The sequence below is a fragment of the Convolutriloba macropyga genome, chromosome 3, assembly GCF_964194025.1.
Source record: "Convolutriloba macropyga chromosome 3, txConMacr16.3, whole genome shotgun sequence".
Lineage (NCBI taxonomy): Eukaryota > Metazoa > Xenacoelomorpha > Acoela > Convolutidae > Convolutriloba > Convolutriloba macropyga.
The window spans coordinates 1,558,957-1,583,104 of NC_134470.1; the positions used below are offsets into that span (position 1 = coordinate 1,558,957).

General features: G+C 36.7%; 2 protein-coding genes across 2 annotated transcripts in view; one reads left to right on the forward strand and one right to left on the reverse strand.

The window, feature by feature from the left end:
• LOC142335862 (coiled-coil domain-containing protein 77-like) overlaps nt 1-22,557 on the forward strand; it is a 385,771-nt gene extending 363,214 nt beyond the window's left edge. Inside the window, exons 2-7 of the mRNA XM_075384192.1 lie at nt 44-387; nt 12,102-12,365; nt 13,119-13,400; nt 13,830-14,060; nt 14,450-14,644; nt 22,052-22,557. Of these exons, the coding sequence (XP_075240307.1) occupies nt 52-387; nt 12,102-12,365; nt 13,119-13,400; nt 13,830-14,060; nt 14,450-14,644; nt 22,052-22,366 (1,623 nt within the window). The 5' untranslated portion in view covers nt 44-51 and the 3' untranslated portion in view covers nt 22,367-22,557. The remainder of the gene's footprint in view (nt 1-43; nt 388-12,101; nt 12,366-13,118; nt 13,401-13,829; nt 14,061-14,449; nt 14,645-22,051) is intronic.
• LOC142335826 (uncharacterized) overlaps nt 1-24,148 on the reverse strand; it is a 256,700-nt gene that overhangs the window by 206,199 nt on the left and 26,353 nt on the right. The gene's annotated exons all lie outside the window — the stretch shown is intronic.

Sequence of the window (24,148 nt, forward strand, 5' to 3'; positions counted from 1 at the left end):
TTTCATTTATCCCGAGAATTATCCGATCCCCCTTGTAATTTTCAGGGTGAAATGGCCCTTCCGTCTGAACAAGTTACTTTGTTATCCAACGTTGAAACTGTTGCCGAAGAACTTGATCAAGAGCAGGACTTGACTATTTATCCTTCTGTTAATACCAGATTGGCTAATTTGCGGCCGAGCAAAGACCTTTTGGACTACTATAGAAAGAAAATATCTCAGTATGACGCTGAGTTTGAAGAATTATGCAAGAAGCTCGATAGCTTTAAATCTGGTTTTCAAGAACAAGAGAGTCTGAATTGTGAAATAAGACAACGCGAAGAGGAGATATGCCAGCTTCAAAAAGCGCTCAGTGACATGCAAGTGTATTTGTTCCAGGAACGGGAACAGGTGAGAAACAAGTTTTGTGGTTTGGCTCAGTTTATTTGACAGATTTTAGGAGTTGTTTGCTATATGTATCGTTAAGTTAATAAAAGTTGGTCTTTCTCATTATAGCCCCCTCCCTCGCACAGGTACTCGGCACACTGAAATATACACCCAAATTCGTAAAACAAGCATATATTTAACCAAAAAATCGAGACAGCTCTCGATGAACTGCAAACAGGAAAAGCCAAGGGACCAGATGCTGTTGGTAACCTTCTCCTGAAGAAAACCGCCTTTTCAATTAGCAAATCGCTGCACTTGGTTTATAATACCGCCTTTTAAATAGTTTTCTTCAGATAAAAAAATGTGTGGGGCAGCCGTGAATGGTTGTTATTGTTGCTGCCTCCTCTCTTCACAGAGCTTTAGCAAAGTGGGAGAACATCAGACGACGATTACAGCCAAGAGTCAAATCAACCCCGGGTCTCAGCTTGAACCCTAGAGCCGACCCCGAAAAAGAGTTGTGAACTTTCTGAGATCGCGTGTCCACAAAGAAGAGAGTATTATCATCTGGCACGACGTTATAAACAACTTGATTACACATCATCCCCGTATTAGACGTGCCCCGCTCTCCAAGGGGGAACTCATCTTCGATTTACTGAAGATCCGCAACCTCTCTGGAATTGTTTACGTGCAAAGAAACGGTCACCTGATTTTTACCACTACCTAGCGACTAAATCTGGTCTCCCTGTCATTCACCTTTCGAGAGATCTGTTGTCAAAAAGGAAACAGAGATACTACGATAGCACCTCGATTGCAAGGTCTCCATATTTGCCCATCACTAGAGTTGAAATTCGTGGTTCTTGTTAAGAAGGTCAAAGCCGATCTTCTTGGATTCAAGAGAAAACACAAACGACCATCCTCAGCCCAGCAAAGACGCTTAGCAAGATCTGCTAACTCGGTAGTCTATTATTTTCTTTACTGCAATCTTGTGATCGGGTTAATCTTTCTGCACTGGTTAACTCCAGGGTCAGTTAGATTTCCACGACATCAAGATGACTCGCAACTGCAAGACCTGCAAAAAGAACATAATCTCAGCGACAAAACTTATCACTGTGTCGCTTGCGATTGCCACATACACTTGACATCAGTATGCACTGGCTTGACACAAGTTGCTGTCAATGGCATTGTCGAACTTGGAATGAACGCTATGCTCTTTTGCAACAAATGCGTAGAGAAAACGAACGCGAGACTTTCATACGGTGCAGAACGAGTGGTAAATTGGAAAAAAACTTGAGCGAAAAATTTGAGCGTTCAACTTCGAGGCGAAAATGGAACAGCTAAAGACGAGCTTGACCGAGTTAATAGAAACTTGAAGAAGCGATGAAAAATAGAAAGTTGAAGAAGCGATGAAAACCACCTCCGCGAACGTTGAGGACACCTATGCAAAAATAGTTGCTCGGAGCATTCCCAAAAAGAATGAAACAAGAAATTCTAAAATGGACAACAAATATGACGATCACAACATCAAGAAGAGTTTCCGACTCCAAGGCATCCCCGAAAATGTCGAAAAATCACGTAAGAATCTTGTCCCCCACAACTGAAAAAGTTAACGATTTTCTGAAGACTATTGGCGTCCAGCCTCAGATAGCCGAAATGAAGAGACTCGGTAAATTTATCAAGGAACGTGCAAAATCTAGAACACTTGTAGTTAAGGTATCAACAGAACACCAAGCCAGAATGTTCCTAGCAAAAAGCTTTGAAAATCGAGACAAATTTGGACGAAAATGTATATATCACGTACGCTATAACTTAAGAAGCGCTGAATGAAAGTCTCTGCTTCAAACGCAGGAGAGAGCTATTGAATGACGGTGTGCCTCGAGAGAAACTGACGATAAGAAACTTTGAGTTATTTAGCTATAACGTCAAGGTGGATCTTGAGTCGAACGACTCAGTAGGTCCTGAAGCAAGCTCATGACCACAACATAAAAGTTTTGCAGATCAACGCACGAAGCCAGGTGAATTACGAAAGACGCTTCCTTCTATCAAATGTAATCAGCTTATGCCAGCCTGCCGTGATTTGTATCTGTGAAACATGGCTCAATAACAAAATAATCGATTCCGAATTACTGTTGAATGATTACTTAATCTTTCGCTCAGATAGAAAATCCACTGAAGAAAAGAATCCACATGGCGGCACTCTCATTGCTATTCAAAGTGCCCTCAACTTTCGTCAATTGGTACTGGATGACGTCGACAGTTCTGCTATCTGCGAAATTCAAGTAAATAAGAACAAAATATTTTTCTGTTCCGTTTACAACCCCCCGAAGACCAGCCCCTATCGATACTCAATCAAAGGTTTTGAGAAAATTTGATCTTGCATCCCAAAAGACTGCATAGCCTTCGTTGGAGACTTGAACTTTACCAATACAAATTGGACAAACTGGACCAGTACTGACTCTGAAGAAAATTCATTACTTGAACTCTTCAAATACAGACTCTTCCGTCAATTGATTGACTGCCCAACCTGTTGCAAGAACGTTCTTAATGTCGTATTCCACAAAAATTGCAAGGTGTTCTCAACAAATGCAGATGCTTTTACGATAATTTTCAACTGTTCTGACCACATTGGGACTAGTAGAACAATCGAATTACCACATTTAGTTCAAAATAGTACCAGAGAATTGTATTGGAGTTTTGGTTCAGCTGATTTTGACAAAATAGCCAGTGAGATGGAGCAAACTCCCTTCATGCCAACATGTTTTACTAACATTGACAACTTCTACGAAGAACTCGAAGAATACCAGGCGAACCTCATACGCATGAATGTCCGATCGAGAACTAGGTACCGTCAATGTCTCCTTCCCTGGATCAAACCAAGCACGTCGCATTGGTTAAGAAAATTAGAGACCCAAAAAGGCTTGTTCTGAGACCTACAAGCTATCAAAAAGTGTTCATAGCTAAACTCCAAAACTTGGTATCTGAACTGATCAAAAAAGATTGTAAAGAATATCAGAATCGTTTGCTAGGATCACGAACAACCGGACTGCTCTTTAAGCATCGCACAAGTCTAACAAAGGACTCAAACTTTCCATCTGAAATGGAGTACAACGGCAGAACTGCAAATACAACCCAAAACCAGGCTTCTCTTTTTAAATCTTTTCTTCAACTCAGTGTTCTCCGCCAAAGAACCCTTCAGAATCGAAGATATTAAAGCAGAGAATCTTACGCTGACAAATTTCAGCATCTCCAAAGCCAATCTCAAGTCCATCCTACTAGAACTAGATATAACGAAGACCCGAGGCCCCAACGGCATCCCACCATATTTGTAACAGCGAACGTCCGAGAAGATGAGTTCAACACTCCACAAAGTTTTCAAAAACATCAAACGACTAAAAAGATTGCGCAAGAAGTGGAAAGTGGCCGCAGTTAGTCCCATCTGCAAAAAAGGCAACAGGAAAGTCATGAACACTATCGCGGAATTTGCGTCCTTAACATAGACAGCAAATGCTTTGAGAAATGCATGTATGAGCCTCTCTACACTCATTTTGTGCAATTCATGAGTGATCATCAGCACGGTTTTGTGCGCAAAGGGTCGATATTAAGCAACATGATAAAATGTCTTCAAAGAGTGCATCAGTCACTGGAGTGCAACAAGGATGACAATGTAGTTGCTTTTTACTCCGACTTCTCGAAGGCGTTTGACCGCGTGCCGCACCGTCTACTACTAGAAAAGTGCTTCAATTGGAGTCCGTGGTTGCTTCCTCGAAATCCTCCATGATTAACTGCTTGGAAGGGAACAGTTTGTTCGAATGAATAATTGTTCTTCTGCAACTCTCAAATTTACAAGTGGTGTCCCACAGGGCTCCCTGCTCGGGCCCCTAATATTTTGCATCTTCATCAACGACCTACCTAACTTGTTAAAATTCCGCGAACCATTCATCTTTGCAGACGGCCTAAAGCTCCTTTTCACAGGAAAAGCTGACTTGCAAATTCAAGAAGACCTGAACAGCATTCAGCACTAGAAGACCAACAAAATGGATCTGGCAATTGAAAAGTGCGCTGCACTGAAAATCCACCACCACTCCTGAGATCTGGTGTTTGGCATAAGTCAACTGCACAGCGCTGACTCCATAAAAGATCTTGGTTTTTTTTGTAACTAAAGACTTGACATGGTCTCTACACATCTCGGAAAGAAACAAGAAAGCCAACAGGGCTCTTTACCTGCTGAGGAAACGTTTCGCCGAAAGTCAATCTGTCTGTCAAACTCAGACTATATAAATCCATTCTTCTGCCAATACTGCTCTACGGATTGAACTGCGTACGGTTGAGCCGTGGTTCAACCAGAGACTTAGAGAGCTTTCAAAAACGTGACTTGAACTGGGTCTGCTATGACTCCAATCGAAGCTACCTCCAACAGCTGCGTCTCCTCAACGTACTACCACTTCCGCTCTTCATACAGTGCAACGACATTCTGCTCATGTCGAAACTGCTTGTTGAAGGAGAACATAACATCAAAATTCCCACTTGCAACCCTGAATCTGGTAGGTCCACGATGTTTTTCAAGCTAAACAAGTGCAAGAAAGATAAGACTCGTGGAGAATTTGTCTGCCGGACATGCAGAGTCATTAACAGAATAAACGAAAAAATCAAGTTTGCCAGCCCTGTCGTCTAAAATCGCGAATAGTCAACCTGATGTGGAAGTTGGTGGACAACAGATTCTCTGATTGCAACCCTTGCACATGGCAACTATGTTGCAACTGCTGTGACTGTCGCAACATTTGGACATCGTTCTAATCAGAAGTTATGCGAGAAATCCCTCTGGTATCAAACCCCACAAGCCACAACAACATATTATTCTCAACAAAGCCACCGTACCCCTTAAGTGGAAGCTCAGTGAGGTAGCGCCTATCTTCAAACCAGGAAGCAAGCATGTTGAAAACTATAGACATATCAGTTTCCTATGCTGCGTGGTGAAACTCCTCAAAACGGTAATACTCAACGAAATCTCATCGCTCGTCTACGGTCAAACACTTGAAACTGTTTGGATTTTTGCCAAAGCGCTCAGTAATCCATCAAATGCTGTTTTATCTAGACTACCTCCATCGCCAAATGGACAAAGACCGGGAAACACTGATTGCTGTGTACACTGATTTCTAAAAAGCGTTTGATAAAGTTCCCCATAGTCAGCTACTAAAATTGAGAACTTTGGAATAGAAGGAAATTACTGAAACTTCTGACCAATTATCTGTCCAACCGGGAGCACAGAGTCCGCATTGGATACAAACGCTCCACATGGCTGAACGTGACTAGTGGGCTTCCACAGGGTTCCATTCTCGGAGCGATCCACTATCATTTTACTAAACGAGCTTCCAGAAAAAAATTCAAAACGGCTGTTACGGCTATGCCGACGATTATAAGATCTTTGGAATAGATGCGATTTCAATGCAGCTAGACATGAATACACTCTGTTTATGGTGCACGGAAAACCAGATTGAACTAAACTTAACATGTCACAACCTTGTATTCAAGACCAGAGACCCCGACTCAGCAAGAATGAAAATCGAAGGCAACCAATAGTAGAAAAGGACTTGGGAATCATGGTCTTAAGGTCACTAATATGTATGTCGTACAAAGAGACTGAGGAAACTGAAACTCCTCGACCTGTCGATGTACCACGAGCTCGATGATATCATACTGTCAAAACTCTACCTCGGCGGGAACAACATAACTACAATGTGTTATCAACTGATTCTGAGTGAATTGTAGAAACGAGAAAGAGAGAACGAGAAATTTTTAACATTGCAGCTGTCAATTACATCAAATCGAAATCGAATTTCTGGCTCAGAGTTCCTACGCTTATAAATAGAATCTCAACATGGACGATTTAATGAAACATGCGTACACGTTGCTCGAGCGACAAATGACCGACCTCCATTCGAAATTTTTTGAACAGCAATTCACTTACTAAATCTGCTTTTGGAGACTTGGCTGCTTCTGCGAAAACTACAAGAACACGCAAATTAGACTTGCCGCTGTGGGGGCTCTGTCAGCCCCTTGTTATACCAAAATTCTGTTTTACTGTTTTTATTATGAAATTATAGCCCCCCATTTCGGTATAATTACCATGATAGGGGGCTATAGGTTTTCTGACCACTAAGCTTTGCCGGCTATAATGGGAAACCCTAGAAGTCTAATAAATAGATAATTGATTCCCGATAAAGTAGGCTCTAAAACGATGGTCGCAGACGTCCACGGCATTTATGTTTTTGCATCAAACTAAAATGATAATAACAGGCAGATTTCAAAAGCAACAATAAACAGCTTCAGATCATAAAAGCCTCTTGCGAGAAAGTTGCAACAATCATTGTTCCAACGAACACATTAATCAGCACAAAACGTATTGAAGAAGAAAGTTAAGTTGGTGAAATTAGATTTATAATTAGGGCAATCATTATATAGTAAGAACGACGCCGCACAACTCAGCGTGGTTTTCAAGGAGACATGTCATTGGTGACGCAGATGCTGTTTTTTCCTAAATCATTTGTAAGAATTTGATGGCAATGAAGACAATCTGGATTTCAAGAAGACCGTTGATAATGTACCTATGACTTCCTATTGCAGAAAGTTAAATTACCAGGATTTGGCGGTAGTTGTTGCCGCCTACTTAAGCAAACGAAGACAATGCAAAATTGAATGATTATATGTCAGAGTTTGTACAGGTAACAAGTTGGTTACCTCAAGCATCTTTGTTGAGTCCACTTATGTCATCTTTTAACGATTTACCTATGCATATTTTCAAAAGTGAATCTTTGGGCCCTCAAAAGTGAAGACAAACCCAACATAATTTTAACAACGAACTTTTACAGTACCAGAATGAACAAAAAATCTAGACATTACAATGGCGCCAAATTTAAGTTTCTCAAAGAAAGATATCGGCGACCACAAATCTAAATGCCAATGCGTATGCAGAATATGCTTCTCTAACAGGAAAATAAAATATCAACATACCAATCAGTAAACACCAAGTGTGACTAACAATCAGATACAAGACAATGTGTGCTAATAAATTTTAATCAAACAAGAACCAAAAATTCGATAAAGTTTTCTGGAGACGTTCGAAGCAACGGTTTAATGTTGACTAAAAGCGCAAATACGACATTAGAAAGCTGAAACAAGGAAATTTTTAATTGAATTTTACTGGAATTACTTCTCTAGTCATTATTCTGAAGCAAACTTTGTACTTTGAATATTTTGTACAACTGCTATTCAGTACAGAAGAACAAATCAGCCACCAAATGAGGCGCTAGAGACCTCAGTGTCATGAGACTGAAGCCTAGACTACTGATACTACTCTTGCGGAAGAAGATAACGAGAGACCGTTGATCGGCCTGCTGAATAAAAATGCTTCCAATTTGTATTGTGTTTGCTGTCTAAAAATGAAAAACCTCTTGAGAGAATTTCCAGAGAAACTTTCAGCCATCATATTGCGCCAAAAAAGCATACAGCCACGGGTTTCAAGCTCAATGACTTCAGCCAGCGGTTTTCAATTTTTCAGGTTTCTGAACTTCTTTTTGTTCCTAAAAGCTGTCGATTAATCAAATACTGTATAGTAGACGGTTACTATGCTTTTTGTTTGAACATAACATCTTAGACGAAGATTGTTTGGCTCAGAGTTTGACTTATTCTTTGTTCAATAGTGTTTTTATTTAGCTGTTTACTTGCATATCAGGTTTAATTCTTTTATAACCGGATTAATAAACACTACATTATTCCTGTGCTGTTCGTTCAAGTTGATCTGAAATTTCACGCGTCGAAGTTTTTGCCTATAGAGTGCAAAAACATTGCTCATCTACCAGTTCCGAATTTAAGTTGTATTGATTAGTTTTCGCTCTTTAACAGCAGAGTGTTAAGTATTAGTATCGACGTTGCTCTAAAAGCTCAAAGATCTTCTCATTTATGAATCAATAAGATTAAACTGTAATTCAACCAGTTGAGTTCTTGAATATAGTTACTTGGCAATTATGTCAATCTTAGTATTTCGCTTTGTTTTTTTAATTACCTTAAATATTACCACCCAGACGTCATATCTGCTCAATCTCCTCATGCCTCCAGTCCCTCGTATTCTAAAACCAGCTACCGAGTAGCAACGACATTGGTTTTACGAAAAGTAAACATTTGAAAGTTAAAACAATTTATACCATGCTTACTTCCCCAATTTTGAGTTGTTAGAGAAATAACTTTTTTAGGGAATGAAGTGATTATATGATCAAAAGATTTATTCAGAAATGTAACCAACAAAGTAACAAACTCAAAAGAGTTGCAGGCGATGCATGTTGGTAGTCACAGATTAAAAATGACTTCATGGCGCATGATCGAATTCTCGACAAAAATCGAAGAAGACTATTGGTATAAGTAAAACAAAACTATATAATAGCATCTTTGAAGTGAAAGCTAGAAAAAAGGTCTAATCTCTGTCATTAGTTAGCAATTATTTGAAACAAGTAAATAGTGACAAAAGATATAACAAAGAAAAGTGACAAAAATCAGCAAATACAGACAGGATTTATGGTTTTTCCCAACTTTTTCATTAACAAATTGTCTATCAAAAACATTTAGCTAAAAATTTAGTCCAATAAAAAGATCAGATTTTTGCACCTAGAAAGCCGAGACGTCTAATAATCGAATTAACTTAGAGGGTATCACAACTAGCGAATAACAATTTTAGTTGAACTCCAGGCTGAACTAGATTTTTTCTCAAGAGAACACTATCAAATTAATGAGGACCAATAGTTTCTGACTGATATCACTGAGCAAACTTAGTTACGGATCAATAGAAACCTGATGAGCCCTGTCATTAGTTACATGCAATTATGTCAATGTTAATGTTTCAGTGTTCTTTTTGAATTACCTTAAATATTACCAGCCAGACTTCATATCTGCTCAACCTCCCCATGCCTGCAGTTACTCGTGTTCTAAAACCAGCTACCGAGTAGCAAGGAGACATTGGTTTTACAAAAAGTAAACATTTGAAAGTTGAAACTATTCATACCATACTTACATGCCTAATTCTGTTAGAGGAGAAATTACTTTTTAGCAAATGAATTGATTGTATGATCAAAAGATTTGTTTAAAAATGTAACTAACAAAGTAACAAACTCAAAAAAGTTGCAGGCGATGCATGTTGGTAGTCACAGATAAAAAATGACTTCATGGCGCATGATCGAATTCTAGACAAAAATCGAAGAAGACTATTGGTATAAGTAAAACAAAACTATATAATAACATCTTTGAAGTGAAAGCTAGAGAAAAGGTCTAATCTCTGTCATTAGTTAGCAATTATTTGAAACAAGTAAATAGTGACAAAAGATATAACAAAGAAAAGTGACAAAAATCAGCAAATACAGACAGGATTTATGGTTTTTCCCATTTTTTTCATTAACAAATTGTCTATCAAAAACATTTAGCTAAAAATTTAGTCCAATAAAAAGATCAGATTTTTGCACCTAGAAAGCCGAGACGTCTAATAATCGAATTAACTTAGAGGGTATCACAACTAGCGAATAACAATTTTAGTTGAACTCCAGGCTGAGCTAGATTTTTTCTCAAGAGAACACTATCAAATTAATGAGGACCAATAGTTTCTGACTGATATCACTGAGCAAACTTAGTTACGGATCAATAGAAACCTGATGAGCCCTGTCATTAGTTACATGCAATTATGTCAATGTTACTGTTTCAGTGTTCTTTTTGAATTACCTTAAATATTACCAGCCAGACTTCATATCTGCTCAACCTCCCCATGCCTGCAGTTACTCGTGTTCTAAAACCAGCTACCGAGTAGCAAGGAGACATTGGTTTTACAAAAAGTAAACATTTGAAAGTTGAAACTATTCATACCATACTTACATGCCTAATTCTGTTAGAGGAGAAATTACTTTTTAGCAAATGAATTGATTGTATGATCAAAAGATTTGTTTAAAAATGTAACTAACAGAGTAACAAACTCAAAAAAGTTGCAGGCGATGCATGTTGGTAGTCACAGATAAAAAATGACTTCATGGCGCATGATCGAATTCTAGACAAAAATCGAAGAAGACTATTGGTATAAGTAAAACAAAACTATATAATAACATCTTTGAAGTGAAAGCTAGAGAAAAGGTCTAATCTCTGTCATTAGTTAGCATTTATTTGAAACAAGTAAATAGTGACAAAAGATATAACAAAGGAAATTGACAGAAATCAGCAAATACAGACAGGTTTTATTGTTTTTCCCAACTTTTTCATTAACAAATTGTCTATCAAAAACTTAGCTAAAAATTTAATTCAATAAAAAGGTTAGATTTTTGCACCTAGAAAGCCGAGACGTCTATTAATCGAATTGACTTAGAGGGTGTCACAAACAGCGAATAACAAAGTTAGTTGAACTCCAGGCTGAACTAGATTTTTTCTCAAGAGAACACTATCAAATTTTTGAGGACCAATAGTTTAACTGATATCACTGAGCAAACTTTGTTACGGATCAATAGAAACCTGATGAGCCTTGTCATTTGTGAGCTAAACAGAAAAGACAACGGAAAGCAGAAAAATGTTAATGTAAAGAATCGAATCGAATGTGAATTCATTGGCAAAAGCATGCAATAGATTCTGTCGCGTTTGAAAGTTGGTTATATTTCTCGTTTACAGTACTAGCTGACAAAGAAAAATAGAAATCAAAAAGCATCTAATATCAGGAAAAATTCAACAATCTATTTATATAAATACAGATATGGGGATGTCATGAAAAGCATTTGCTAAATAACAAAAACCATGCATTAGACTGACTTTTGAAATTAATGGACAGTATTAATACTGCTTTTGTCACTAGATGACAAGACAACAAAGACATAACATACTATCAAAATTCTAAAGTTTAAAACGATGAACTGTAAACAGAAAGATTGAAAATAGGATTTCAATCAGAAGGACTTTAAGCGGATTGAAAATACCTCGAATATCAACGGTACCTCGCATCAATGTGACTCACTTACCTACAAGACATCTGAACACAGTTTAAAGGCAAATTTAAAAATCTCCTAAAATTCGGAAGAATTGTGTCACAAATAATCGGCTGCGCAATGAAGGATTCAACCCGCTGATTTTATGAACCTTTAGAACTTTTGTATCACCCTTCGCACCGTTGTTAAAAAAAATCAAGAGAAGTAACAGTGAAAACATAATTCAAGGTGCCATACGTGAAAAAATGTTCCCACTCAAAACGCAGAACCGTGTTTAAACACCAATTTCTCACGCCACTGAAAAATCTGGCCTCTTCACTCCTGCTCAAAATTGGTCAAAAATTATGTGAGATGTTTAAAATATTAAATTTTGATGTGTGAACATCGTAAAAGACAACAGCGTCCAGATACACTTTAATTAACTGAGTTGTCAAATACCAGGATGAGACCACCGCTATAGCTTTGATTAACTATTTCAAAACATGATTTTTTGTATTTTTTGGACTAATGGAGAATCTCTTGTTAGTTTTCTGGGTACAATTGAGACCCGTCTATCTATCCTTAGTTATCTGTTCATCTACCTCTCAGTTCTTTAAATGTAATGGATCAAATCTGGATCACGTCGTCTCTTGTATCCATCACTCGATCCTATAGGCCCTGTTCTCTGGGCTAAAATTTGTTCAGCCAGCGAAGCGTGCCGCTTTATGCATAGTATTTTACTGTCCACGGAGTATGTATGTTCTTCAGGTGCTACGCCTATACGCGGAAAACGACAGACTAAAATTGAGAGAACTAGAAGACAGAAAGAAGATCCAGCACCTTCTGTCTCTGACTGCTGCCGAAAGTGGGGGAGGTGATATAACTTACTTCCATAAGGAACCACCTGCGAAAGTGATCATTCCACAGTACAAGCGACCTCAAAACAGTTTCTGCAATGAGTCCATGTCAGATTATGGCGGACATGGAGAGGAAATATCATTGAGAAGAATTGTGTCCAGTAAAGCCACTAAGGTAAGAATATATTTAAAGACTAGCAAATACAAAGATAAACACTAAATTGACATCTTCTGAATTTGACTGTCGTTTGCGTCAGTTCTTTTTTCTACCCTTTCTCAATCACTTTCTACCCTTTTCTTTCTACTCTTTTCTACTCTTTTCTACTCTTTACTTTCTACACTAAATTGACATCTTCTGAATTTGACTGTCGTTTGCGTCAGTTCTTTTTTCTACCCTTTCTCAATCACTTGCAAACCTTTTGTGGAGCGAGGAATTAGGGGCGAAGAACCAGAATCAGAGCCGAATGGTTAAATTTGATTGGCCAAACGATACGATTAGTTGAATTACAAATCTAAGAAATGGCGAAAAAATTAGTTGTCCCTTGGTTCTCTATGATTTTCGGTGTTAAATCTGATTTTATGGCATTCTGCTCTGTGACGGTTCGGCTCTACCGGCGTCCACCACTTTTCGTGTTGAATCCTCAAAATCGGTTTTTATTTAGACCAACTTTTATCTGATTGCCATCATCTGTTTCAATAAATTGCAGTTCTTTTCTGTCATTTTGCGTGACAAATTGTTGATCGTACTTGACTCACATCCTTCTCTTAATAACAAATGAAGAAAATAGTTCATAATCTTACTTCAGCCAATTTAGCAACTTAGTTTTAGATCTATTGCTGTAAAAACTGGTCAAGTAAGTCTATCCGAAGCGAGCCCCGGAGGTATTTAAGTCCATATGCAACATATAACGGTGAATAACGCATTTAGAATACTGGTGGCAACTCTCTCAACACAACAAGTGACTCCAGTGTCAACTTTCCATCAAAAATGTCCATCCAACAAAAGTCATCAAAAGGCACTACGTCAAAGACTACAGGAGCGCCTAAGTCTAAAAAGACAATTGTATCTACCAGTGGACCTCCTGAGAGTAATCAGAAGTCGGAGGACGTTGAGATGTTGAAGTTACAGATTGAGGCACTTCAGGCACAGATGGAGGATCAGGTCAAACTGGCCAAAGAGCAAGTCACTGCTCTGCTAGAGGACAGAAAGGCTAGTTATTGAGGTTTCAGAAAAGATAGTTATGAAATTCCGATAGGATTTTTACGGCTATGAGGCAAAATCTAGAACTAAATTACTGATTTTTTTGCATTAATTTGTATAAATCTGGTGCGTACCTGTTATTGGGGAGAAAAACCATCAAAATTGCGGCAATCTTAAAACAGCGATAGAGCTGGCTGTCCAATTAGGAAATTTAAAATGAGAAATTTTGACAAAAATTATATTGGTCTTTTGATAACATCATTGAAAGCACTACAAAAAATTTTCTCCCCTGCTAAACTCACCTTTCGTAAGAATTATAGAAGAATAACGAATATGGTACATCTAATTTCCAGCGTTAATTAGATCCAAAATGTCATTACAATAATCAACCAGGTATTGGAGTGTATAAAAGTGGAACGATTGTAAGTTTTTTTGCAGGTTCGTCAAGACGAACAAGAAGCTATGCAGAAACGGGACGCGGCTAGAACTGCAGAATTGTCTGAACAGTTGAAGAGTGTCCAGGAATTGTTGCATGCTGCGACTAAAGAACACCTGGATACGAAAATGGCGACAAGACAGGCAGAGACTAAGTGGATTCACGAGAAGGACAGACTACTAAGAGAGCTGGATCAGCTCAGGGACAAATTGTCAACGTCACAACACAGAAAGGTAGCCAAAAATGAGACATCTTGATTATGTTTCTTTAGTCCAATTCCGACAGTTATCTTGCCTGATCTTGCTAACGACGATTCAAGGTTTAGCTTGAGAAGATTGTATTGCAAGATCTTTCTGAAGACTGTTATCTTACAATCGTGTAAGACTTGTAATGATGCAATGCGCCTGTATGATTATGCATAATCTTGCAAGATAGCCGTCGGATTTGCACTAGTTAAAGAAAAGTTGCGACAGCAGGAAAATTAAAGTTAGCACCAAATTAACCTGATTGGATTAAATGAAGCGCTTTTCGAATTGCTTGCGTTTCCACTTTTTGGTGACCTGTTTAGTTATAGTTGTTCAAATCTGTTGGTAACTAGGTTATAACTGTGTAGTTATTACAGGTTGAGAAATTGAGTGAGTCGATCCACGACCTCGAAGTGAAGAGTGTGAGTCAGAAGGACACAATATCCTCACTTCAGACGCAGTTGGAGCAGAGTCAGAAGCTAGCAGACATGTACAGGGAGCAGATCATACAACTGGAGGATGAGATGAGCAGACTGAGAGAGGAGGGAGACATCGGCAAGGATCTCTTCAGGGTCAGTCACTAACTCGAACAAAATGCACAAAATAATTCTATAGCTGCGAAGGTGCAGTGAGAAGCTATATTGCCTTACTATCATAGAGCAATATTGGTTTTCTACATGTTCTTTTCAAACAAGTACTATTTACTCGTGCGGCGTTTTGATCTAAAAGCGAAATCGAATCAAAGCGACATATTGAAGCAGTTTCTGCTCAGCCAGATTTTCTTGTTCATGAACCGCGTTGGGGTCGAGGGTAGCAGATCGCGGGTTTCAACCTCCTAGTCGGGAGTTTTTTTGGGTGTCAGAACAAAATGCCCTATGCCAAAATACCCAATGTGGCAAAATAACCAAAATATACCCAATGTTTTATTATAGCTGCGAAGCTGTAAGCTGAGCGTAGCTATATTGCGGTGCTCTTGGTTTTTTTTTGTTTCGTCGTCTGACGCTTCATTTTCGTTTTACATTTGTTCTAGAACATTCTGTCTCGTCACTGCTTAAATGGCTTTTTCGCGCTTGATTTCACGCTTTCTGCGTGACCTAAATTGCGGTTATTCAGAAACAGAATCTGTTCCTAAAACAAAGTTGATTGTAAGAAAACAGATTGTATGGTCCGAGAGCCGAGTGGGTAAGGCGACTGGCTGTTAATACGGAGATCGCCGGTTCGAGACGCGACAGGGAAAATTTTTTTGCACCCAAAAACAACCTCCTTTGAAATAAACTTGTAAGTTTTATAGGCGGCGGCGATAACTATTATCAACTCACTTCTGTATCTTTTTCCATCTGTATTTTACGGCACGCAAGTCTATTTCGCAGCTATTCCGGCAATCTGCCGGCTATGTTTATAGCTGCGAAGCTGTAAGCTGAGCGTAGCTATATTGCGGTGCTCTTGGTTTTTTACAATTCAAAGAATTTGAATTGTATTGGGGCGCTGTCTTTTTACGACTCGAAGAGGAGTATTGGAGAAGTCCTTTTTTTTTTTTTAATCAATTTTATTGGAATGAATTTTGAAGCGGGAAATGAAACGCGTGAAAAAATTTAGAGTGCTTTTGGTGCTGAACAAAAATGAAGAGTAGAGCGAAACGAGAGTGGTTTTTTGTTCATACCGCTGTTTTTGAGAGAGCGAGAAATTGATGTGTGAAAAAATTTTCTCTGAGCGAGCGAAATTTTTTTGTTCACGTGCGGCTTTTAAAAGCAGTTTTTTTGCAATTTTTCTTGTTTATGGGGTTTGATTATGATATTGTATTGGATTTGGGCTCGTTCTGATAGGAATTGAAGGTTTCAAGTAGTTAATTTGAGTTTTATGCAAATTTGGAGGTTTTTGATCAGTTTTGCTGATTTTTCGACGAAATTTAATGTATTTTGGCCTTTTGTTTTCTTTTACTGCTTTAAGTTGCAATTTGCATAGAAGCTCGTTGCTCAATGAATATCAGGGATACAAACTGATTACAATTTTGTTGGTATAAAACTTTTTTTCTGAAGAAAAATGACAGAAAAACTGATAATTTTTTAACCACTTTTTTAATTTTTTGCTTTTTTTCGTTTTTTTTTCAATCGTAGGCAATTTTTTTAGCTTGCTATAACTTGCCCATTGTTTTGCGAGCATTTCATTGCTCTATTTGCTCAAAGTAACTTTATTTGGCTTTATTTTTTCTTGTAAAATTTAAAAAAAAACACCTTACTTTTTCTAGTTTTTCTGTTCAATTTGTTTTTTAATGTCGTTTCTATTCTTCCTCAGCCTTTGATAGCATTTGGGGGGTTTTATAGAGGAAGTCAGTTGTTGTAGTTCTTTTGGATGTCTCTCATTTTGATTGATATTTGTTTCGAGTTGTTTTTGTTAAAGAAAATCGAGTAAATCAGAGCAAATTTTGGCCACTTTTTGTCTTTTTTCTAAGTTTTTTGCCTATTTCTTCCAATTTAATGTTTTTTGTTGGTAACTTTTTTTCAATAAGGAGCAATTTTGTAGGTGTCGATACTTTGAATTTTCACTTGAATGCTTAGCAGGGCAGTTTTCATTTAAACAAATTATACAAAACTCTAATTCGTTAAGGATTTTTTCTTAGTCTTTTTTTAGTTTGTTGTTTAAGGTTTCTCTGCAAGTACTAGGTGGTCGATTGATCTAGCCAAATATATAACTAATTGATTTCTATGAGTTATGGATGGGAAGCTGCATGTTTTCTTTTTGTAGAGAATTTTGTTTGGATTTTTAGAGAATATTATTTTTTGATTTCGTCCTTTGTCATGTTTCCAGTTCTCCAGTCTTTTCTTTGTGAATTGGTTACACTGTCTGTCGATTGGTAATATGCTGGTGATGCATCTGATTAGTGAGAATAGTCAGATTTTTACTTCGAGTCGTTTCCGGAATTTTTCCGGCTATGTTTTTTTTTTTAAGATCTGTTCACACATTTTCATGATTTTTGAAGTCAAATTGAAGTAGTGATTTTGGTCACGCCGAAACAGGAAATGGAGCGAAAAAGCGAGTGGTTGTGCGGCGTGAAATTTTTTCGCTCTAAATTAAAAGTAGAGTGAGAAAACGGTGTTTGAACAAAAATTCGCTTTCTCGCTAGTGGTTTTTTGTTCACATGCGGCAATTTCACTTCGATTTTTACTGTTTTTTCAATTTTTTTTGGATCGGGTTTTTTCTAAATGGTTTTCCCAATCCATTAATAGCTCATTCTAGGCCTATTTTTGTGTGAACCAAATTTTCATTTCTCGCTAGTGGTTTTTTGTTCACATGCGGCAATTTCACTTTGATTTTTACTGTTTTTTCGATTTTTTTTGGATCGGGTTTTTTCTAAATGGTTTTCCCAATCCTTTAATAGCTCATTCTAGGCCTATTTTTTGTGTGAACCAAATTTTCATTTCTCGCTAGTGGTGTTTTGTTCACATGCGGCATTTTGACACCGATTTTTTGTTTTTTAAATTTATCTGATTTTTTTTCGAAATGGTTTTCCCAATTCACTCATAGTCCGTTATAAGTCGTTTATTGTTTAGTAAAATTCTTTGAATTGTACGTCAGGACTTGTCCTGCTATGTTTTTTTTGTTTCGTTGTCTGACGCTCTTTTTTCATTTGTTCACACAGCAAAGCTGAAAGTCAAATTTTCTGAATGACTTCTTCCTCTCACTAACGGCATTTGCGCGCGTGACGTCATTTCTCACTCGCTTTTGCAAAAGTTTATAGGTTATTTGCGTGATTAGATTTTGAGATTTTGATCATACGTGACTTACCTCACTCAATAATATGACTTCTGCACTTTAAAACTTAAGTTTAGTTTGATTTTGTTTAAGGTCAAAGGAACTCATTTGTGCAGTAAAGGTCCCTAATAAGAGGCTTCTGCGGAATGAATTTTAACTAGCTTTATTAATTTATTGCTGAATGTTTTTTAGCCTAGATTTTTGAGCGGCGTCGATTTTTCAATTTAGATCTGTATCTGTTTCTATCTATTATATGGCACGCAGGTCTATTCTTTCGCAGCTATTCCGGCAATCTGCCGGCTATGTTTCTAACTTTGAAACTACCAGAATGGTTGTTTAGCATAATATTTAGTTAGTGCATTTGGCCATGCCTCAGCGGCACACGGGACTTGATATGAAATTATCACAACTGAACATGGGATTAAACTATTAGCTTAATTGCGAGGAAACATGCTTGTAATTTCCAGTGCTAATTTGCAATCGGATTAGTGAACGAGAAAAGATCAAAGGGAATAAATTGATTATAAAGGCAATGAGCATTTGGAACCCAAAATAAGGTATTTTGGCACAGGGTATATTGTCATGGAACCCGAAAAGTAGTTTTTTACTACAAAATTCTAGATTTTAATTCAGTCCAGCTCACTAAATTTTTCAGGGTTGAAGCATTGGTAATTTTATGAACTGTTTTAATTAAACAAAATGTGTATGAGAGGTCAACTGCCGTTCTTGTCAAGGTCAAAATATGTCTCCGTAGAGCAGTTTCTCACGTCAAATTTTTTTTAAAATAAGTCATTACTGAAAGGTACCGTAATTAAAGTTCATTGTGAATCAACCAAATCCAATTGACTCAGTCATATTCTCCATTGTAATTTAATTAAGATTCTCCATTTTGATTAGGATTTCAAAATCGTGAATAAAATATAAAAACTTTTTTGATTGAGATGCGTTTCTATTGAAACAGTAGAAATTTCCAGCAAAATTTATTTTTCAAAGTGCAGCAAAATTATGAACACGAAATTTTGAACATACCAACGTCTAAATTTTCATTGCGAGCAAGCGCCACGGCCAGTTAAAGTGGACTATTTGGTCCATTTTACCTCTTTGATTCCCCAAAAGGTATCTTCATGTAAAATGGCCCTTAAATTGTGGAATATGACAATATGGTGACAAAGGAACAATTAATGTCATTGTGTATTTTGGCACATTGGGTATTTTGGCACATTGGGTATTTTGGCACATTGTGTATTTTGGCACATTGGGTTGTCAGGCAACCGTTTTTTGCCACCATTGAAATTTATCTAGGCTAAAATTTTGCAATCATCTTCCTTTTTTCAGACGAATTTTTCAAATCTTGTTAGTTTGGATTTATCCTGTACAAGAATTTATCAATAACCATTTAGAGAATGAGGTTTTTGAGGTAAAGCTGATATTTCAAATGTCTAATAATTGAAGCTAGTAGTAATTGTATTGTAAAAGTTTGAATCTTAGTAGTTTAAAAAAAACTATTATGCGTTTCGGCAAAAGTTTTTAATAATTTGTTATAATATGTGTTTGTTAATAGCCGCGAAGCGATAGCGGCTATTATTGGGGACATCGTTTTTTTTACAATTCAAAGAATTTGAATTAATGGGGCGCTGTATTTTTTTAAGATCTGTTCACACATTTTCATGATTTTTGAAATCAAATTGGAGTAGTGATTTTAGTCACGCCGAAACAGTAATTGGAGCGAAAAAGTTTGCGGCGTGAAATTTTTTCGCTTTAATTTTAAAGTAGAGTGAGAAAACGGTGTTTAAACAAAAAATCGCTTTCTCGCTGGTAGTTTTTTGTTCACATGCGGCAATTTCACTTTGATTTTTACTGTTTTTTCGATTTTTCGGATCGGTTTTTTAAATGGTTTTACCAATCCGTTCATAGTTCATTCTAGGCCTAGTTTTTTGTTTGAACCAAATTTCTTTTTCTCGCTAATGATTTTTTGTTCATATGCGGCATTTTGACTTCGATTTTGTTTTTTTTTAAATTTTTTGATCTGATTTTTTGACATGGTTTTTCCGAATTCACTCAAAGTCCGTTTTAGGTCTAGCCTTTTGTTTAGTCAATGAAAATTTATTGTATTGTACGTCAGGACTTGTCCTGCTATGTTTTTTAATTCGTCGTCTCCATCGATGATTCTTGCGACTATTGACTTTTTCAATTTCAGTGACTTCTACTGCTTTGTAGTTAAAATTTGTGTGCGTGACGCCATTTGTTCTGCTTTTAGCTCAATTGCGTGGCTTACCTCACTGAAAAATTGACTTCTGAACTCACTTAATTTTTACGGCTATGTTGTGAAAAGCATTTTGTGGCTAGTTTTTTGTAAAGAGAATTTTAGAATATTTTTTTTTAATTGACCAGATTGAATGGAAATTTCCTTTTCATTGTTGTTATTTTTTTTTTCATTTAAATTGGTATGTTGATTTGTGACAAAAGTAAAATTTTTCTGCCAGTTCTTTCTCCGTCAATTTTCACAGATTTGTTTTTTTCTACAAGTTTTTCTCGAAAGCCTTTTTTAGTTTCATCTATTGTATTTACATTCAGTTTCCTCTCCTGTCCTACAGTTATGGATTTCAAACAATCTTAATTTTTCAGCGACACTACGTAAATTTCAAGTTAAATTTCGACAAATCATGGCAAAATTAAAATTTATCTCAGAATTAATTTTTTAATTTGCAAGTTTAAGTTTCTCAAGTTGTCTTCGGCATGCATTTTTCGGCTCCCGATTAACTTTTTTGTAAAACTACAGCCTATTTTGAATTCACGCTCTCGATTGATATTCCACTTGTTTCCAAAGGAGCCCGTCAAAACAAGAAAACTTCACTTGCTTCCTGTGAGCAAAACAGTTATTTTGAAGAATTTATTGCTCGGACGGGTTGTTGATCATCCTTAAAAATTTCCTATTTATCTGTTGGAGCTTATGTCAAGGCAGTTTTCAAGTCTATGCAGGGCAGAAGTTTGTTGTTTGCAGTGCCAAAGGAGTCAAACATATCACCGTCTCCGTTGAAGTGTGTTAATTGTGAACTTGAGTTCAGAAGAAAACTGGAAACATCTTTTTTCCGCATTGTTGAGTTTATTTAGTTCCAAAATGGTGAAAATAATACGTTTTTTTTTGGTTTTGTTTATACAATTATGAAAATGTTTAAAGATTTTTCGTCACTAGTTTTGTTAACAATCTTGATGAGGTGTGGTGTTCAACATTTCTAACACTTGGCCTCGGATTACTTTTGAAAACGGTAATCTGATGTCACTCGTTAGAAGTGTTTTGAGTTGCCTGGTTAGTCTTTTTCGATCTTAAATGACTTATCTAAGTCTCGAAATAACATTTTTAAAGCTCATTCGAGGTTACGCCATAACCCTATTATATCAGTAAGAAACATCTGCATAATGAAAGTTTTTTTTAAATAATGAAACAGCAAAATTAGCCACAATGTGTACAGATTTGAATTCATGAAAACGTGTGCTATTGGAGAAAATAAGTTTAAATATCATAAAAGAAAACGTTCTCTTAGTCTCGTTTTGTTCGAGGGCCTGGCCATGTCTCAATGGCCTGGCCATGTCTCAATGGCATCATTCAAGTGAGTAGTTGACTGTGTTCTAAGTCAGGTTTTACTTGAGTCAGTTCCGGAGTCTTCCGGCTATTTTTTACATCACTGATTTTCTCCCAGGGCCAACTACGCAATCGTTTGTTCTAAATTTTTGTTTACGGTTGAGGAGAGAACGTATCAATGATTTTATGAGGTTAAATGGTCTCAGGGTAAAAAGTACCGTTAACATGTAATATCTAAGAGTTAGTGAGCCGTAAGACTTTTAATTGGGGGCTTTGTTTATTATGGCTGATTCGTATCTCCTGAAGAGTTGAAACACTCATTTAAAATATCTTAAATCAACTTTGCCAGATTTTAAGGTGCCGAAAAATTTTGACAATGAATTTAAGACTCAAAATGCGTACAACAAACAGTTACGTGACTCGATAGAAGCTTGTTCAAAGTTCTGTCTTGAATATATTGAACATGCCAAACAATTTCAGTGACCTCATCAAAGTCAAATGACCTGAATTTAAAGCGTCGATGTTTTAAAATCCTCTTCAACCTCATTCTTCATTAATTAGTTTTAAGTCATTTTTCTGGAAATGTAAAAAATAATGAACGCCGTTGAGGCGTAGACATTCAATTGCGAACAAGTAGAAAATGTTACAGGAGAGAACTGAAAAGATGGCAAAACGTCTTCAGCTGATGAACCAGAGATACGAGCAGTTGGAGCAGCGTAGAAACTTAGAAGTCGAAGGCTTCAAAAACGACATCCGAATTCTGCGAACTAGACTCAAAGACGTAGAGCGACAGCTGTACAAAGTGACTCTGAGCTTTGCGGAGCCTTTGATCAGAGAAGACAAAGACTTGGAGCTGTTAAGCGATGTCAAGAAAACAGGGAAAAGAACTAAGCATATTATGGAAGATTTGCATGACCTCAAAACGAAGATTTACGGACTTGAGGACGATTTACGCAAAGCTTGATCGCATCATATCACAGCGTCTTAGCTAAATGATGATCAAAGCCAAAATCTGCTCATCGGCTATCTCACGCTCTCTAGTGCCTTATGTAATTTATCCCGAATTTCGCCAATGAGTTTTGTACAAAATGTAAATATTTAGTTGTCCTTGTGTTCTTTGGTTTGATTTAGCAATATAGTTTTGAACAAATTCCATTGTAATAATTTTTACTGATATTATGACGCCAAACGTCGCGAGGAAATCTTTTATATACCTGTCAAATAAAAAAGGTGTCATATAACAACGTATCATTTTTTGTTTTTCGCCCATTTTTAATTATAATTGAATTTGACTAACTTAATAGGAAGATTTGTCTTTTTAATAGCCGCGAAGCGATAGCTGAGGCTATTTTTTGGACTTCTCTTGGTTTTTTTTACAATTCAAAGAATTTGAATTGAATTGGGGCGCTGTCTTTTTACGACTCGAAGAGGAGTATTGGAGAAGTCCTTGTTTAATCAATTTTATTGGAGTGAATTTTGAAGCGGGAAATGAAACTCGTGAAAAAATTTGGAGTGATTTTGTAGCTGAACAAAATGAAGAATGGAGCGAAGAGAGTGGTTTTTTTCATATAACTCTTTTCTAGAGAACGAGAAATTGAGTGTAAAAAAATTGTAAGCGAGCGAAATTTTTTGTTCACGTGCGGCATTTTGAAGCAGTTTTTTCCAATTTTTTTGGTTAAAAGGTTTGGTTATGATTTTGCTTTAATTTTAGGCTGGTTTTTGTAGTGGTTTGAAGGTTTCCGGAAATTCATATGAATTTTACGCTAATTGGGAGGTTTTTCATGTATTTTGCTTATTTTTGGGCTAATTTTTGGGATTTTTTGACGATTGTTTTGTTTTACTGCCTCAAATGGGTATTGAAAAGTGGATATGAAGCGTTTTTTTTTAAGAGAATTATAAAATGTCGAAAATTGAAACTATTTTTCATAATTTTTTGCAGTTTTTCTTTTTCTGCTTTTAGACAAGTTTCGGAGCCTATTATGACTTGGTTGTTTCGCGAGCATCTGGATACTTTATTGGCTGAAAAGAATTTTTCTTTGGAGTTATGTGCTTTTGTAATATTAAATATTTTATTAACTTTTGCCAATTTTTTGTCCAACTTTTTTTGTAAGAGCTTATTTTTTCATGATTTTGGCTTTAAGTATTTAAAAAATTTTTATGAGTGGTTTTAGTAGGTACTAGTTGTTTTGATGAAGTATTATTGGCAGAGATAGTTATTGCGGGATCGCAATTTAGTACAAAATTTGATCAGATTTATCATTTTGTAACAGATTTGATTGTCTTGTTTTCACTGTTCTGTTTTATAGTTTTGTTTCAAAATAATCATAAATTAGTGGAGGCACGTGTTGTCTGATGATTAGTTGGATGGCCTTCAAGTGGATTGCCACTTTGAGTCGTTCCCAGAATTCTTTCGGCTATGTTTTTTCTTAAGATCTGTTCACACATTTTCATGATTTTTGAATTTGATCACACATTTGATCAAATTGGAGTGGTGATTTTGGTCACGCCGAAACAGCAAGTGGAGCGAAAAAGTGAGTAGTTTTGCTGCTCTATTTTTCAAGTAAAGTGAGAAAACGGTGTTTGAACAAAAATTTGAGTTCTCGCTAGTTGTTTTTTGTTCAAATGCGGCAATTTCACTTCGATTTTTACTGTCTTCGTTTTTTTTGGATAGCATTTTTTAAATGGTTTTCCCTATCCATTCATAGTTCATTCTAGTCCTACTTTCTTGTTTGAACCAAATTTCCAT